At 45.4% G+C, this 18,415-nt stretch overlaps 1 protein-coding gene across 1 annotated transcript in view; it reads right to left on the reverse strand.

Annotated features, from left to right (window-relative positions):
* Positions 1–223: 223 nt before the first annotated feature.
* Positions 224–18,415, reverse strand: part of Twsg1 (twisted gastrulation BMP signaling modulator 1) — a 35,748-nt gene continuing 17,556 nt past the window's right edge. Inside the window, exons 3-5 of the mRNA XM_051154455.1 lie at positions 12,787–12,886; positions 4,976–5,242; positions 224–659 (exon numbers count right to left, since the gene is read on the reverse strand). Of these exons, the coding sequence (XP_051010412.1) occupies positions 478–659; positions 4,976–5,242; positions 12,787–12,886 (549 nt within the window). The 3' untranslated portion in view covers positions 224–477. The remainder of the gene's footprint in view (positions 660–4,975; positions 5,243–12,786; positions 12,887–18,415) is intronic.

Raw genomic sequence — 18,415 nt, forward strand, 5'->3', positions numbered from 1 at the left:
AATGGCTTGAAATTAAGCTTTTACAGTGGCTTGAATGTAAGTTGTTAAAAGGAGAAACTGCAATATTTATTCTATTTATATGAAACGGAGCAACGATCCAAGGCACAGTTAGACAAGGTGTATTATAGAGCGCCGCTGCCCAAGGAAGGGCCGATGAAAGCCACAGCTCCTGGAACAGTCCCGGGCTTTTTGAAACAAAAAACTTTTGGAATGCTGAAAGAAGACACCACCTTCTGTCAGAAGGTCAGATCTTTCTAGGACTCCTCTGAACCTGATTCTCATGAGACTAAAGTTCTACTGTATCCAGCGGAAAAGACAAATGCTAATAGGCAGCAAACACAAAAGCACAGTTACAACACAATGTAACATGTTCCTGCATACAGGACTTGGATGAGCTCTGCGCACCTCCTGACTTGCTGAGTAACCCTCACATCCCCTGGTGCGTAAGCTGCTTTGGTTTGCGTTTCTTTTCCTGCTTTAAAACATGCAGTTCATACACTTGACAGTTTTACTCCCATAGTCGATGCACTCGGGGCCGACGCACTCGCAGCAGGCGTTGTGAAACCAGCGGTATTTGGATGCGCCCATGGACTCACAGGATATTTTACACTGGTATATGGACATGCAGTCATCAAAATAAACCACAGTGCACATGTGCTCTGAAAAAAAAAAAAAAAGAAAGGAAAATTTCAATACAAACAAGGAGAGGTCTACCACTCAGTTAAATATACTAGCACCTACTTTCTTAGTTCTCTTACTGCAGATCAGCACAGAAAAAAAATGTTTATTTGCTAACTGTGTTGACTTGACAGATCTTCACTTTAGACAAAGGTAGCAAAGACATGAAGCTTAGATTATCTGGCATAACAAACATCCTACACAACATGGCTGTTTCCTAAGCTGACATTTCTATCTCTCCAGTACAAAGAAGATTGAAAAATACTTTCCAACAGCCATGCTGAGAATGTGTACTAAAGCCGGTAATGCAGACGACGCACCGTGATGCACAGTGCACACTACTGAGTCCCTAGGTCTGCTCGCTAACCGCACGGTCACATCTTTAACTCTGCAGCTAAGACATGGATAACAGGAAACAACTGCAGACAAGCAATCACTAACAGAGCGGACAGATGCTCACTGGTTAGGGGTTTTCCCGAGGAGGGAGAAGCATGTGTGGCTGGTTCTGGAGGCAGGCAGGGGTTTGCTTATGCAGCCAAGCCTGCTTCCTGCAGCAGCCACCTGATCCTGGGACTACACACACACTGCACCTTGTCTGGCTCAGACTAAATTATTTTTATAGGGCCACTTAGAGAACCCAAGAGCAGAGGAAAGGCTCAACAGAAATGTTGTGGTAAGGGGAATAAAAAAGCAAAGCTTCAGCCAGGTGTGGTGGCACACACCTTTAATCCCATCACTCAGGAGGGAGAAGCAGGCAGATTGCTGTGTGTTCAAGGCCAGCCTGGTCTACAAAACGAGTCCAGGACAGCCAGGGCTAACACAGAGAAACCCTGTCTCGAAAAACAAACACACAAACAAGCAAAGCTTCCAGGAAGCCTTGGAGCTGATGTCCATGGGAAGTGGGCAAAAGTCCAGGCACTGTGTCACATACATGTTTTCCCTACACTTGGAAGCTGGGGCAGGAGGACCATGAGTTCAAAGCTAACCTGGGCTACACAATGAATTCAAGCACACATGAAAACTGTCTTGAAGAAAGAAACAAAGAAAAGAGCTAGTGGGCTGGCTCAGTGGGTAGAGCACTCACCACGCAAGCCTTCTGTGCTGTGGCGCCTTATCAAACACGCACAATAATAGCTAGCTAGGCTTCTTTTTAGAAATGAGGAATTACCAGGCAGTGGTGGTGCACGTCTTTAATCCCAGCACTCGGGAGGCAGAGGCAGGTAGATTGCTGTGAGTTCGAGGCCAGCCTGGTCTACAAAGTGAGTCCAGGACAGGCAACCCCGTTTCAAAATAAATAAAATAAAATAAAATAAAATAAAATAACTGTCTTGAAAAAAAAAAAAACTGTCTTGAAAAAGAAACAAATACAAAACAAAAACAAAAACAAAGAAAGAAAAAGAAAAAAGAAATAAGGAGCCTGCCGCGTGGTGAAGCACAGGGCAGTCAAGCCAGAGGCCCGGGCACAAGCTGAGTCGCTTACAACTAGAATCTGCGATATCATGTAATCTAACATTATCTAGTAAGTATTTCCTGAACACCTACTGTGGACTAGCCATTACTGACTCAAGAGTGATCAGAGAGTCCAAAGAGCTACGCAGAAAAAGTAAACCTATAAGTTGAAAACGAACCACAAAGTGAGCTGTCTGTAAATGCCAGGAGGAGAAGAGGCACGGAGGAAAACCTTAGCTGTTTCCAGAAACAGCTTTCCTGCTAACACTGTCATGACACACACACACACACACACACACACAGACACGACTCTTGTTCCATTTATATATGATTCTCATTACATTTATATGTGATGCTCACTGTAGTTCAACATGAAAAAACAGCAGGAGCTGGCACGCCCCTTTGAAGATTTATCTATTTATTTTATGTATATGATCTTCTATTGGCAAGTACACACCAGAAGAGGGCACCACATCTCATTATAGATGGTTGTGAGCCACCATGTGGTTGCTGGGAATTGAGCTCAGGACCTCTGTAAGATCAGACAGTGCTCTTAACCTCTGAGCCACCTCTATCCTAGCACTGAGAAGGCAGAGCTAGTTCCAGGACAGCCAGGGCTATTACACAGAGAAACACTTGAAAAACAAAAACAAAACAAGGAAAGAAAATAAAGAAAGAATAGCAGCAAAGCATTTTCTCCTCATGCTCACACATTTCTTTTTTTTTTTCCTCGTGGGTTTGTGTAGAAAATCTTACTTTTCTTTTTTTTATTTTATTAATTTATTCATATTACATCGAAATTGTTAGCCCACCCCTTGTATGCTCCCATTCCTCCCTCCCTCCTGCTTCCCCCCTACTCCCCTCCCCTATGTCTATGAGGGGACCTCCTCCCCCTATATATGCTCATAGGGTTTCGAGTCACTTCTTGGTAACCTGCTGTCCTTCCTCTGAGTGCCACCAGGCCTCCCCCTCCAGGGGACGTGGTCAGAAATGGGGCACCAGAGTTCGTGTGAAAGTCAGATCTCACTCTCCACTCAACAGTGAGAATGTCCTGTCCACCGGCTAGGTCTGGGTAGGGGTTCGAAGTTTACTGCCTATATTTTCCTTGGACTCACACATTTCTAATCTTTCCCAAAGCCTGGCATTTGATTTATAAAGCAGCTTAACCAGAAAGGAGGTACGAATTCACACTGTGATTTAACAAAAGCTGTTTTTTTTTTTATCATTAATATGCAAAGTTCTATTTTATACTGGTCAGATTACAATGGAGGGCACATAAACAGCCAAATTAAGAAAGGGGTTCAATAAGCTGGGTGTGGTGGCACACACCTTTAATCCCAAGCACTTGGGAAGCAGAGGCAGGTGGATTGCTGTGAGTTCGAGGCCAGTCTGGTCTACAAAGTGAGTCCAGGACAGTCAAGGCTACACAGAGAAATCCTGTCTCAAAAAAAACAAAAAGCAAAACCAAACAAACAAACAAACAAACCAAAAAAAAAAAAAAAAAAAAAAAAAAAAAAAAGAAAAAAGAAAAAAGAAAGGGGCTCAAGGGGGCTGGAGAGATGGCTCAGCAGTTAAGAACACTGGCTGCTCTTCCAGAGGTCCTGAGTTCAATTCCCAGCAACCACATAGCAGCTCACAGCCATCTGTAAAGCCAGTTCTAGGGGACCCATCACACTCATACAGACATACATGTAGGCAAAACACCAATGCAAATAAAATAAATAAAAAATGTTTAAAAAGAAAGAGGTTCAACTCATAGTGTCTGTGCATCGTTCATCTAATGCTCTGAGACACAGCCACAAGTTAGGGGTGGGGGACAGCTGCCATCCCAGTACTCAGAGACAATCCAGAAGGAAGGCTGCCACAAGTTCAAGGGCAGCCTGGTCTACGTCTGAGATCTTGTCTCAAAAAACTAAAATAAAAGCCACCTTGTTATTTTCTTTTTTGGTTTTTTGCACCTGCACACCAGAAGAGGGCATCAGATCACATTATGGTTGCTGGGAATTGAACTCAGGACCTTTGAAGAGCAGTCAGTGCTTTTAACCTCTGAGCCATCTCTCCAGCCCCTTTCTTTTGGTTTTTCGAGACAGGGTTTCTCTGTGTAGCCTTGGCTGTCCTGGACTCGCTTTGTAGATCAGGTTGGCCTTGAACTTACAGAGATCTGTCTGCCTCTGCTTCCTGAGTGCTGGGATTACAGGCATGTGCCACTGAGCCTGGCTTAATTGTTATTTTCATAAATACTGTATTCTTCTACTGTAAAACTGTATTGAAAAACATCAAAGACATTCTCAAAGCTATTTGCTCTTTACAGTCCAGAGTTAGGACACCATCTGTTGTCACTGTCACTGTTGAGATTCTTGCTGAATAGAAACCATCCTCTTACTTGTTTATTCTGTGATAACAATCACGTCCACAGAGAACTGGCCAGAATAGTTTACACCTGGAAATGAGATGTCTGTAATACCAAGTTTTCCATAAAAACTTTAGCTGATGGGCAGGAAGATGGCTGAGAAGGTAACAGCTCTACCTGTACAAACCGAACCTGAGTGTAATCCCAGAATCCACAGTGGAGGTACAGAACTGACTCTCAAAGCTGTCCTGTGACCTCCACAAGTGGACGGTGTGCATGCACACTCAGAAGCACATACAGACACAATAACAAGAAGTAATTAATAATGATCGTGGCATTATTTGCAAACACATAGCTTCATGGGGCGCCATGGGAGTCACCTGACACCAAGCTCAGATGCCGACATGTAATAAAAAGTCAACATTTGATTAAAAGAAACAGCAGAACTAGGAAGTTTCTCATCTGACCACAAGGTGGACCACAGAGTGGAATAGGTACCTTTGTCGCTGGGATAAGGGGCGTGAACATTGTTGCTGGGAACAGACACATTTTGGTGGTGTGGCTGGTTCACAGTTTCTAAAAAGGACACTAGGTTTTCGTGGTGTGAAAGCTCCTCTGCCACAGGGAAGGAGACAATGTTCCAGTTGAGCTGGGTGTCGCCCTCCGTGAGCGCCCTGAACAGCGAAGGGATGGGCTCGTGCAGCTCCTCCACGGTGCTCTTTGAAGTGGGAGGCGTGTCACTGTAGTTCCGAGGGTTACACATACCTGGGGACACAGAGGGAGGGAAGGGTTACTTCCTCACTCATTGTGACTTTTCAGGATTTTGTTAAGTCCCTGGAATGAAAGCTCTCTATGTTAACACTACTCTCCATTAACAGAAAACAGGATGCCACACAGCACAAACACATAGTGAGCCAGCAATGTGTGAGTGTGAGTATGTGTGTGTGTGGGGGCGGGGCAGGGAGAGGGAGAAGAGAGAAACAGCAGACAGACATGGAAGGCAATGTGAAGACATGGCACATCAGCATTCACTGAGTCAATCACAAGTATGCGCATGAAAACTGGGTGCCCTGGCTTGGGACACAGCTGTCGCCAGAATGCTATGAGTCCTCAGTTCACACCCAGCACTGTATAAACCAGGTGGGGGATGCACACCTGCAGTCCCAGGCCGATGGTCACCTCCACAGTCAGCGCTTGCCCCAGTGTCCTACCTATCCGGCAAGGCTCATTTCACACCTAACCCATGACAGCAGGGATGAGCCTGGCCTCCCCATCCTCCTAGCTCTGTCCCTTGTGTGCTGAGATTACAGATGTGTTTGACAACACACATTATGTGGTGCTGGGATCGACCTATGGCCTTGTGTACACCAGGTAGGCACTCGTGTGTATTATACTTTAAAGACAAAGTAGGCTTCACTTTTTGTTCAGTATCTAGTAGGTCTAATGCAGACTTTCATGTCTTCCCTGGAGTAAAAGTTTGAAAAGTTAAGCTCCCCCCTCTCCCAAGACAGGGTTTCTCTGTGTAGCCTTGGCTGTCTTGGTTTTATAGACCAGGCTGGCCTAGAACTCACAGTAATCCGCCTGCCTCTGCCTCTCAAGTGCTGAGATTGAAGGTGTGCATCACCATGCCTGGCTAAGCCAAAATTTATAAATTCTAATTTTATAAATTCAAGGATGAGAAGAATATCTCTTTAATTTACTTACTTATTTAACATATTTTTTAAAGAGTTTGGCAAGGGCTGTGTCGAATAACATTTGTATCTCATAAAATTTAAGATATATGAATTTAACAATTCAGATTGCATGGCAGAATCACGGCTTAAAGGACCTAGTATAAATACTTTCCTCATAAGTGAGAAAACAGGCCCAAATAAAGTAAATGTCTTGTTTACTATTGCATAGTCTAGGCAGAGAGCCATAGCCATGACTCAACCTGCCTTCATGGCCACTGTTCCAATAACCACATGCTAAAAGCAGCCTCAAGTGCAGCGGACAGCAAGGACAGTTTAGTAGACTGCCACAGAGCACACAGTAAATCTTCTGCCAGATTCTATGGTAAATGGAGGCAGCAACAGAGATGAAAGGGTGAACGCCCGAGGTCAAAGGTTATTATCATTACATTATATACATATTGGGGATGGAGGTCGAGGGTGACAAAATACTGTGTTGGTCATCAGTAAGGAAAAAAAAAGCATATTGCTTACTGCTCCTCCATGCGCCTGTGTGTGCGTACATGTGTTTTCTGAAGGCGGGAGGGACTAGTTACCTGGACATGCCCCTGTGCGCCTTCCTCCTTCCCTCTCCCCCAACACTGCCTGCACACGTATGAAGCCACAGGTTCCCACCTCAGCCTTCCAAACTGTATTCATTATCACACCCAGATATTATTTTTAGAATCTTCTTTAACGTGAACGCTATGAAGTTCTATAAAGGACTACCTAGACGTAAGCCTTCCTTTAAAACTGCTCAGTATTCTGTGGAGCCTTTGGATCTGCAGACCCTTCTCTCACTTCAGGCTGGCCTCGAACTTGTGATCCTCCTGCCTTCGCCTCCTTCAGCAAATCCTACCGGCGTGTGCCACTACAACCGGCTCCTCCTTTTTTTGAGACTGGGTTTCTATGTACAACAGCCCTGGAAGTCCTGGACTCGCCCTGTAGACCAGGCTGGCCTATAACTCACAGAGATCCGCCTGCCTCTGCCTCTTGAGTGCTGGATTAAAGGTGTGTGCCACCATACCTGGATGATTTTTTTCCCCTCTATTTTAAATCTTTGTCTTCTCGAGTATCCTGTTATATTTTCTATCTGTTTGCTCTATGGTCCATGGCATTCTAATGTTTATATTTATTTAATTGTATTAATTTCTATGTACGGATGTTTGCTGGCTTATGTACCTGTGACACCTGTGCACCATGTGCATGCAGTGCCAGTGAAGGCCTAAAGAGGGCACTGGATCCCCTGGAACTGGGGTCATAGATGGTTGTGAGCTGCAGAGTGGGTGCTGAGAACAGAACCCAGCCCTGTGGAAGAGAAGCCAGTGCTCTTAACCACTAAGCCATCTCTTCAGCCCCCAAATATTGATGTTATTTAATTAATATTTTTCTAGTCATATTGAAACAAATGCTTTTTTGCAAAAACAATTGCATCTCAACCTCCCTCAGTGTTAACAGTGCTTGCTGTTTTCCTGTGTCTGGCCACCTCTTGCTCTCTGCAGTGCGTTTCGACACTAGTCTAGACTGTCTTTCTCACTGCGGCACCCACTAAGATGAATCTGTAGAGCTCTAAGGGGCCACATGGGATTACCCCTGCCATAATCCTCTCTAGTGGAAACTCTGAGAATTTCTTCACATCTGTTTACAAAGTAGCAGTAACCACTCTGTCCCTTTAGATAGTTAAGGGAAGCCCCTTTATTTCTCTTTATTGTTATAGTATTTTCAGTTATATCCTCTTGTTTGATTTTACTAGTGTCTTTTGTAGAAGGGAAGACAATACTTGAACATAGGCTACCATGTCAAGTCAGAAGACAGACACACTTAGGGGGGAATTTTGATCAATCACCCTCTTAGATATATGGGTGTAATTTCTTATATAACATGACCATTTAAGAACACCACGGTGGAGCTGGGTGTGGCGACCCAGGCCTTTAATCCCAGCACTTTGGGAGGCAGTTCCAGGCCAGCCTGGTCTACAAAGTGAGTCCAGGACAGCCAAAGCTACACAGAAAAACCTGTCTCAAAAAGCCAAACCAAACACAAACACAAACAAAACCATTACATTAGGGTTGGAGAGATGGCTCAGTGGTTAAGAGCACTAGCTGCTTTCCAGTGTACCTGCGTTGGATTCCTAGCACCCACATGGCAGTTTGTAACATGTAATTCCTGTCCCAGGTAACCAATAGCTTCTTCCTTCCAAATTCCGTGGGCACCAGGCATACATGTGGCACACAGACATACACGTAGGCAAAACACCCACATAGAATAAGATACAAATTAAAAGCAAACAAAAACCCTCGTAGTACCCTCAAACTTAACTGCCTCAGTTTCCCAATACATTTGGGTCTTAGGTTAACATCTTCTTTCCTCATTCTGTCACAGTTAATCCAACCAATAAAACCAGTCAATACCGTTCCCACACTCCAAAGGTTTACTGTAAAGACTAAAGGAAATAATTTATGGAAATGGATTAACAATAAAAATTAACTTTATTTTTTTAGGTAGCATACAAAGTAATGGCTGTCATAGCCTCCCTTCCTCCCAGCTCTCTCCCCGCCTCTCTGTGGTGGCTTTAATGAGGATGACCCCATAGGCTCTATATTTGAATGTCTGATTTCCAAATGGGGCAACTGTCTGGGAAGTGTGGTGGTGTGAAAAGGTTTGGCCCCCATAGACTCGTGTATTTGAATGCTTGGCTCACAGGGAGTGAGTGGCACTAGTAGGGTGCTGTGGCCTTGTTGGAAGAAGTGTCTCTGGGGGCTTTGAGGTCTCAGAGGCTCAAGCCAGGTCGAGTGTCACCATAGGAAAGATGAAGCTTTGTCACAGGTGGAAGCAATCGTGGCAGGCTTTACCCTTGGGGCACCCCATGAATACCTTGTGACAGACTGAGTGGAGCCATCCTGGGCCTGGAATTCAGGTAGCAGACCTGGGAACCCCAACTGGGCTATTGTTTTTCTAATTGACCATCCACTGTGCCCATGTGACTCAGGCAGGTGGGGAGGAGAGAACAACAAGTTCAGCCCCAGCAACAGGCCGGACCAGCACGCGGGCCAGAGAGACACCTAAGGACACGTCCTGTGGAACGGATACCTACAGCTCAAGATGTCGAGCTTTTGGTTCCATAGTACTATGGTACTGTGTCTGCCTGCACCCCATCCTGTTCCCATGACAACAATGGATTAAACCTCTGAAACTGTAAGCCAGCCCTAAATTAAATGTTTTCCTTTCTAAGAATTACTGTGGTCATGGTGTTTCTCCACATAGAAACCCTAAGCAAGACAGGAAGGATTAGGAGGCGTGGCCTTGATGGAGGAGCTGCCACAGGGGATGGGCTTTGAGGTTTAAAACTCTCACACTATTACCAGTTAGCTTGCCCTACCTCCTATTTCTGGATAGTGTTGGGTCTCTGAAACCCAGACAAATGGCTAACCGAGGAGAAGCCTACTAACATACCAAAGCAGACGCTGCATCCCTTAGTATGTACCCGTGGCTCCTCCCAGCATCCCTCAGTACCTGGGGCTTCCCCCCAGCTCTCCCAGCACCCCTCAGTATCTGAGGCTCCTCCCAGCTCTCCCAGCATCCCTCAGTATCTGAGGCTCCTCCCAGCTCTCCCAGCATCCTTCAGTACCTGGGGCTTCCTCCCAGCTCTCCCAGCATCCCTCAGTACCTGGAGCTCCTCCCAGCTCTCCCAGCATCCCTCAGTACCTGGGGCTCCTCCTAGCACTTCTCTAACCCCACCCTAAATGTCCTCCTTCCAAGGGCTGGGCTTTCCTTCCCTATAGAACTCAGCCATCTTGCTACACCACTCTCCTTTGCTAGTTGGTGGCTCCTCTCTTGCTCTTCCTCCCTTCTGTCCTCTCATGGTCCAGGTTAGTCTCTTGCATGGCCATGTTTAGCCTGGACTTTTCCCTCTGCCTGTTTTCTCCCTTATATCCACAATGAAAACCTCCATATTTTAGGAGTAGTCATGTCCTCCTCCTTTCATTCAGAGACCATGCAAGCTCTCACTGCAGCTAGTGCCATGCCTGCCTGCATGCTGCTGCCATGTTCCTCTGACCATGATGGTCATGGACTCTAACCATCTGGAACTGTGAGCCTCAAATTAAATGCTTCCTTTTATAGGCATACTTGATAATGGTGTTTTGTTATAGAAAACACACACACACAAAAAAAAAAAAAGAAAAAAGAAAAAACCAAAACCTACGGCTGGGCACAGTGGCACATGCCTAGGAAGGCAGAGGCAGGCAGATCTCTGTGAGTTTGAGGCCAGCCTGGTCTTTAGAGCAAGTTCCAGGACAAAGACAACCAAGGCTACACAGAAAAATCCTGTCTCAAATAAATAAATAAATAAATAAATAAATAAAAAAAAATTAACTAAGACTGACTTTGTTTTCATGTAGTCCTCTTCCCCGTGCCGACCCCAGGGCTTCCTCAGCACTCCAGCACTTCACCTCCAGGTGCCCAGTGTGTCAGAGTCAGTGGCAAGTGCACCTGTCCTCACCTCCAGGTGCCCAGTGTGTCAGGGTCAGTGGCAAGTGCGCCTGTCCTCACCTCCAGGTGCCCAGTGTGTCAGGGTCAGTGGCAAGTGCGCCTGTCCTCACCTCCAGGTGCCCAGTGTGTCAGGGTCAGTGGCAAGTGCGCCTGTCCTCACCTCCAGGTGCCCAGTGTGTCAGGGTCAGTGGCAAGTGCGCCTGTCCTCACCTCCAGGTGCCCAGTGTGTCAGGGTCAGTGGCAAGTGCGCCTGTCCTCACCTCCAGGTGCCCAGTGTGTCAGGGTCAGTGGCAAGTGCGCCTGTCCTCACCTCCAGGTGCCCAGTGTGTCAGGGTCAGTGGCAAGTGCGCCTGTCCTCACCTCCAGGTGCCCAGTGTGTCAGGGTCAGTGGCAAGTGCGCCTGTCCTCACCTCCAGGTGCCCAGTGTGTCAGGGTCAGTGGCAAGTGCGCCTGTCCTCACCTCCAGGTGCCCAGTGTGTCAGGGTCAGTGGCAAGTGCGCCTGCCCACTGAGCCACCTCACTGGCCACTCTCCTTGTCTGTAAGGAAGCCTAACGGGAAGCTGCTGCCTGCAGGAGCAGGATTGCAACAATCTCTACCATAGACCCAGAATATCAAGTATCTGGAGTTTATTCCAGAAAGTAAAAGGATGAACTGAATTTAAAAATAAAGCTATAGCCAGGAGGTGGTGGCACATGCTTTTAATCCCAGCACTCGGGAGGCAGAGGCAGGTGGATCTCTGTGAGGTTGAGGCCAGCCTGGTCTATAAAATGAGTCTAGGACAGCCAGAGCTACACAGAGAAACCCTGTCTCAAAAAAGCAAAGTAAAATAAAATAAAGCTATATTGTGAGTGCACAGTAGTTTTTGTTTTTGTAACTGGGTTTTGCTATGTTGTCTGAACTGGGCTTGAGGTCAAAATCTTCTTGCCTTAACCTCCCAAATATTAGAATTACGAGCACACACCATCACACTCCTTTTTGTATATAAGTTTTCTTTCTAAAAAACAGATGGCTGTATTCTTATAAACATACTTGTGCGTCTGACTGCTTTTTTATTAACATATATTTCTCAGAAAACCGTGCTTATCAAAAAATACAAAAGGAAACACTTATCCTTTCAAAATTAGACAGCAAAAGGATTTCAAAACAACACAATCCTCCATTGCAGGGGTTGAGGGGATGGCTCAGTGGTCAGGTGTAGACACAATTCCAGGCACAGCTCCCATCACCTACATGGATTCTCACAACCACTTGTAACTGCAGTTCCCACAGATCTGACACCTCGCCTGGCCTCCACAGGCCCCCATACAGATAAAATAAAGCATATTCTCCATTGATTCCTCACTCTATATATTTTCTTCCTGATCTTTCTCTATTTTTATTTTTATATAATCCTATACAAGAAATATACTACAATTCTCTATATACTTACGTCATGCAGTGCTTATTTGCATATATTGTACACTTTGTGCTAGTTAGTTTTATGTGAACTTGACACAAGCTAAAGTCATCAGAGAGGAGAGAGCCTAAATTAAGAAAATACCTCCATAAGATTCAGCTGTAGGCCATTTTCTTAATTGATAACTGATGTGTGAGGGCCTACTCCACTGTGGGTGGTGAAACCCCTGGGCGGTGGTCCAGGGTTCTATAAGACAGCAGGCTGAGCAAGCCAGTAAACAGCACCCCTCCATGACCTCTGCATCAGCTCCTGCCTCCAGGTTCCAGCCCTGTTTGAGTTCCTGTCCTGACCTCCCTCAATGATGAACCTCTGATTTAGGCGAATAGGCCAAATAAATATGCCCTTACCTCCCTAAGTTCCTTTGGCCATGGTGTGATATTACCGCAATGATATTCCCGACTGAGACACAAAGTCAAGGCGTCTGTGATTTACTACGTATTCAGCGCTCTGCCTGCATGTACGTCTACACACCAGCAGAGGGCACCAGATCTCATTATAGATGGTTGTGAACCACCATGTGGTGGATGGGAATCTTTTGAAGATCAGACAGTGCTCTTAGCCTCTGAGCCATCTCTGCAGGCCAGCTTGTGTGATTTTAAAGAAGTCAGGAAGCTGCAGGGCCGGCCACTTACCCACACACTTACCCACTTACCCACACAGTCACAGCACTCGTCCCACAGGGCCCCGAGGCACAGCATGCACTCCTTACAGCACGGGCAGCTCCCTTCTCCAGGCCGGCACTGGCAGAGCTCCTGAGAACAAGACAGACTTAATGCCAGGTCAAGTGACAGTGTCTAACTAAACTCTCTGAGTAAAATTAACCTGCACATCCTCAGCAGCATCGTTCACATGAACATCACTATTTTCAATGTCAACTGGGTTTTATTTCTTTTGGACATATACAATGAACAAAGAAAACATTTTGCTTCATAACTCACAACTTTATAGCACCTCCATAATCCAGCAAAAGACTGAATAAAAACCTTTCTAGCTACAGCATTCACTGTCCAAGTTATTTAAAGGGAAGCCAACTTCTAATGGGATCTGTAGCTAATCAGTATAGGAGTGTGAATAAAACAGCCTCTAGGGGCTGGATGGCTCACTGGTTAGTCCACTGGCTGGTTAGAGCACTGGTTGGTCCAGAGGACCAAGTTAGGTTCCCAACATCCACACAGCAGCTCACAACCTTCTGTAACTCCAGTTAAAGGTGATCTGACACTCTTTTGGCCTCCACAGGTGTGTACACACACATACACACACACACACACACACAATGCATATACATATATACAGGCAAAACACCCATACACATAATCTTTTCTCTCTTTCTTTTATTTACTTATTTTTCAAAACAAAACACCAGGTTTCCTTTAAAAACTGTTAGTCTGGAGTCTAGTGTGGTGGTAACAAACCTATAAAGTCCCAGCCCTCCAGAGGCTGAGCTAAGTGAACGCCAATTTCAAGGTCAATCTGGGCTACACAGCAAGACTTTGTCTTAAACAAGTAAGAATGCATCCAATAGCAAGCGCCAGGGGTGTCACTTGTTAAGAAAAGCACGTTATCTATTATGAGCAAGATCTTGGGTTCAATCTCCAACACTGTAAACCCAAAATACACTGTGAGGGCTAAAGGTGCAGCACGGGGGTACAAGTGTGCCTAGCTCGTGTAGGAGTGACATTCTACCACATTCGCATACAAAATGTTACCTGTATTAATCCATGATACACTGAGGCAGCGTGCTTGTCGTGAAGATTATTTACAAAGGTGATAACACATACTCCCCTCCCTGGACTGTAACTTCATGGTCACTCCAATTATGAGGCAGAGGCTTTCAGCTGAAGTGATCTGGGCAAGGATGGACGAGAAGCAGCCCGCGGTGCGGTGCAGTGCGAGGAAATCAGGGTGACAGAGACTGGACAAAGACTGAGAGAGCATCAGGAGTAAAGGGGGTGAGGGACAGCTGAGGAGCAACTTGGAGGAAAGGAGCTGTAGCTCCAGCCACGCCTCCTGGTCAGGAAGGGACACAGAAGCCCCCATTCCTCATAACTGGAGGATGGACTCAGCCCAAGGACAAGTCATGAACCCACCTGGGGTTTTCAGGAGCCGAGAGGAGACCTGGTCACTCTGTCCTCCCCACGCCTCAGGGACAATAGCCAAAACCTTCTCAAGATTGTTAAGTCTGAGCTATCCTAGGTGCCTGCTAACAAGGATCAGTCACAAGTCAGGAAGCAGGTGGAGACCAGAAGGGCCAACAGACACCTGAAGGTACAGGTGGCAGGACTGGGCAGTGGAGGGCACAGTGTGGGCCAGTTGCCCTGCGCTTGGTGGCTGGGCTCGGACGCCATCACCTGAGGACACCTGAGAACTCTGATAAAGGCAAAGTAAGGGCACCCACTGCCAAGCCTGCCCAGATGACTTCCGGTAGAGACCTACAGACTCACATAACTTAAAACACTACTTGGGGGCCAGTGAGATGGCTGAGAGAATAAAGGTTCTTGCCAATAAGCTGAAAACATAAATTCAATCCCTGATACCCATATGGGAAGAGAAACCCAACTCTAGTGTGCTGTCCTCTGGCTTCCACACAAGCACCATGGTGTATGTGTGCGTGCGTGCGCACAAATAAATAAATACAACTTTACAAACTTAAGGCATTACTTCATAGTATATAGTTCTTGATTTTTTTTTCTTCTTTCTTTTTTATTTCTTTTGGTTTTTCAAGACAGGGCTTCTCTGTGTAGCCTTGACTGTCCTGAACCCACAGTGACCCGCCTGCCTCTGTCTCCCGAGTGCTGAGATTAAAGGTGTGTGCCACCACGCCCAGCGTTAGTTCTTGACTTTCTACATTAATACTTCAGTTAAAAAATTTAGACATAGGCTGGAGAGATGGCTCAGAGGTTAAGCGCACTGTCTGTTCTTCCAAAGGTTCTGAGTTCATTTCCCAGCAAAAACATGGTGGCTCACAACCATCTATAATGAGATCTGGTGCCCTTTTCTGGCCTGCAGGCACACATGTGAGCAGAATACTGTATAAATAATAAGTAAATAAATCTTGAAAGAAAAAAGAAAAAGAAAAAGGTGTGTGCCATCATACCCAGCTGAAAAAAAAATTTATACACAGGACAGAGGCCATCTCTGTTAAAATCATCTTATTACATATTACATGTCCAAATTATTAGAGAAAGCCCATAATCATGGTGTGCCCTTCTCCCCCGCCCCAGCACTAATCTTACTCACTTTCTTTCTTCTAGGGTCTAGACTCTTAACTATTACAGAGACTTTTCAATACTTTCTGGCTAACCCTTGACATATGCTTGATGACCTAATGTGTACAACATGTAATACACTGATTCTGTAGAGCTCTGTGTACTGAGGCTGCAGTTCTGCCATGCAGACACCAGACACGCTGCTGGCCTCTTAGAGTGGCGTGTAGCTCGGTGGTAGAGTGCATGCTTACTGAGCCTTTGCTGCTTAGCAAGCACTGCCCCAGCACCTCAAAAAGGAAACAGACGGAGCTTACTAGAGGCCTAGGAAAACACGAATTACTAAAGCTTTGTAACTTGTTCTCTTCCATAAAAACTCAGGTGTCCTGTCTTTAGAGCAAGAGAACATTCTCCGACATACATACATAAATACACACACACACACACACACACACACACACACACACACACACACACACACACACACAAAGACCATCAAGCTAATGCTGATTTATTGGTTTTTAGTTTTATAAAAGCTGCCACCTGGTCAATGACATAAAACTTCTTTTAAATTCCTATCTATTACTTTCTTAGTTCTTTATAAATTCTTGTTTAGGCTAACTGGGAGAAACAAGTTAAAAAAAAAAACTAATGAAAAACTTTTAAAGAAGTACAGTGTGGAAAAAAAAAAAAAGAAGAAGAAGTATAGTGTGAGGCTGCAAAGGTAGCTGAAAAGTTCCGAGCAGCTGCTGTTCCTGCAGTGGATGTGGTGGCTCAGGGCCACCTGCAAGCCCAGCTCCAGGGACCTGAGGCACTTCTGACTTGTATGGCTCCTGCACTCACACGGTGCACAGATATACACTTAGGTACACACACATACACATAAAACAAATATTTAAAAAAATACAGTGTGCCTTTCACACAGCTTGCAACGGGGAGCTTGCATTACAGGAATTTGCATATATTGTGCTAAATATATCAAATCAATGCCTTCCATTAGAGAAATTTTGGCATATGTATGTGCGTGGACGTGTGTCTGTAGGCATGAGAGTGACTCCAAGCGTCTTCTTCACTTGCTAATCTGACTAGCCAGCTTGCTCTGGCCAGTACACCCACAGGAGATCCCAACAACAGCCCTCGAGTTTACAAGGGGGGGGAGGGTAAGGGTTTAGCTCACTCATCTACTTCCCCATACCTCCAATGCCTGTCTAACAAAATAATATTTATGTAATTTCCTGATATAAAGAATAACACACCATTATCAGAGCCTGCTAAAATATCTGCAGGACAGTGCATCCTTTGTGCCAGAAATCAGAAGCAGTCTCAGCTCTTCTCAATCTTCTCACCCTTGTCAACTTCCTTGGTGCTGTCTGGCTCACCTGCTGCCCTCCTTGCAGTCCTCTCCTGAGTGACAGGACTACAGCTGCATACCATGATGCCTTGTTCTTTTTTTCTTCAAGATTTACTGTTTATTTTATGTATATGAGTGCTCTATCTGCATGTACACCTGCAGGCCAGAGGAGGGCACCAGATCACATTATAGATGGTTGTGAGGCACCATGTGGCTGCTGGGAATTGAACTCAGGACCTCTGGAAGAGCAGTCAGTACCCTCAATGCCTTGTTCTTTATTTCTGCCTTCAAAAACTTCCTTAGCTTTCCTCCCCACTTTTAAAGAACATAAATGTATTTGAAAATCCTTCACTTCTTAAACAAAAAAAAAAAAAAAAAAGATAGTTAAAATGTGAAATTTTCCTTGAACTGGGTTATTTATAATTTTACCAACTTCACTATGAATAACTGAGTACTGCCCAGTCAAATGGAACATATGACCAAACCAAACATAAAAAAGAAAGTGACTCAGAGCTTCCAATTATTTCCTGTGGCCACGTTCCCCACAGTTCCTAAATCGGTTCTAATTAAACACAGTGCCACCCAAGTGCTCTGTCTCCTGTGTCAGGGTGGATGACTCTCATTTTAAATGGAAGTGTACATGCACGTGACATCTAATTAGTAGCTAGGCTCCGACTCCAGTCTGAATTAGACATTGCTGTTTCATACAGTTTGGGATGAGAAATACAAAGCTTGTTTCTGTCCAGCATTTCAATAACTAGCTGTTAGATTTTCCTAGAGAGAAATCAAACAATCCTCTAAGCCATTTAAGCATAGGCATCTTTCCTCTCACTACTGAACGCAACAGAAGAGCTTGAGTGAGCTGAATCCCTGTGTGTGAAGGTAAAAAGGGTGTCACCAGCTAAGAGCTAAGCCAGAGCCTCTAACCCAGCTGGTAAATGGAACATCATCTGCGGCCTAAGCTGGAAGTCCCAGAGAGCGAGCAGCACGTCCTCAGGGCGCAGAAGACTCTGAGCATACCCACTTCACACAGTGACAGCAGTTGTGACTCAAGGCCTTAGCAGACCCTGCAGCTGCATGTCAGAGCAGGAAACAGGACGTTTGTTCTCTGTGTAAATGACCCATTAGGTGTTCTTAAATTGTGATCACTGTTCAGGAAGCTTTTAACACACAAAAAGAAAATGTACGCTAAATGGGAACCTAAATTTACACTCCAGGTTACCCTCCATTAACCAGCAGGAGGATCACTGAGAACGTGACAAACTTCTTAACAAGTTTAAGTGAAAGAAAAGCAAGGCAGGGTAAAAACTTTGCGAAAGAGTCTAATCATTTAATTTTTAAAAATTAAATTTATCGTCTGTGCGTACATGTATGTGGGCACGTGTGGCATGGCTTGCATGTGGAGGTCATAGGACAATCATCACAACCCAACTCAGGTCACCAGCGTACATCAGCAGGAGGGGACACCTTTACCTGCCGAGCCACCTGCCAGCTCCAGTCTCATCACTTAACATCCACTGAGTGGAAGACGCACGCTCAGGCATGGGCTGACTCATGGCCACCTGAGACCTTTTCTGGCTGCTGCAAGCACTGGCCTCACACACTCACATAAATAAACATCACATAAATCCTTAAAAACAGAAGACTACAAGACTGTTTCTTTTCCTCTAGTGCTGGGAGATGAACCTAGGGCCTGGGCATGGTAGACCAAGTGCCTACCAGCAAGT

The sequence above is a fragment of the Acomys russatus genome, chromosome 12 (assembly GCF_903995435.1).
Source record: "Acomys russatus chromosome 12, mAcoRus1.1, whole genome shotgun sequence".
Taxonomy (NCBI): Eukaryota; Metazoa; Chordata; class Mammalia; order Rodentia; family Muridae; genus Acomys; species Acomys russatus.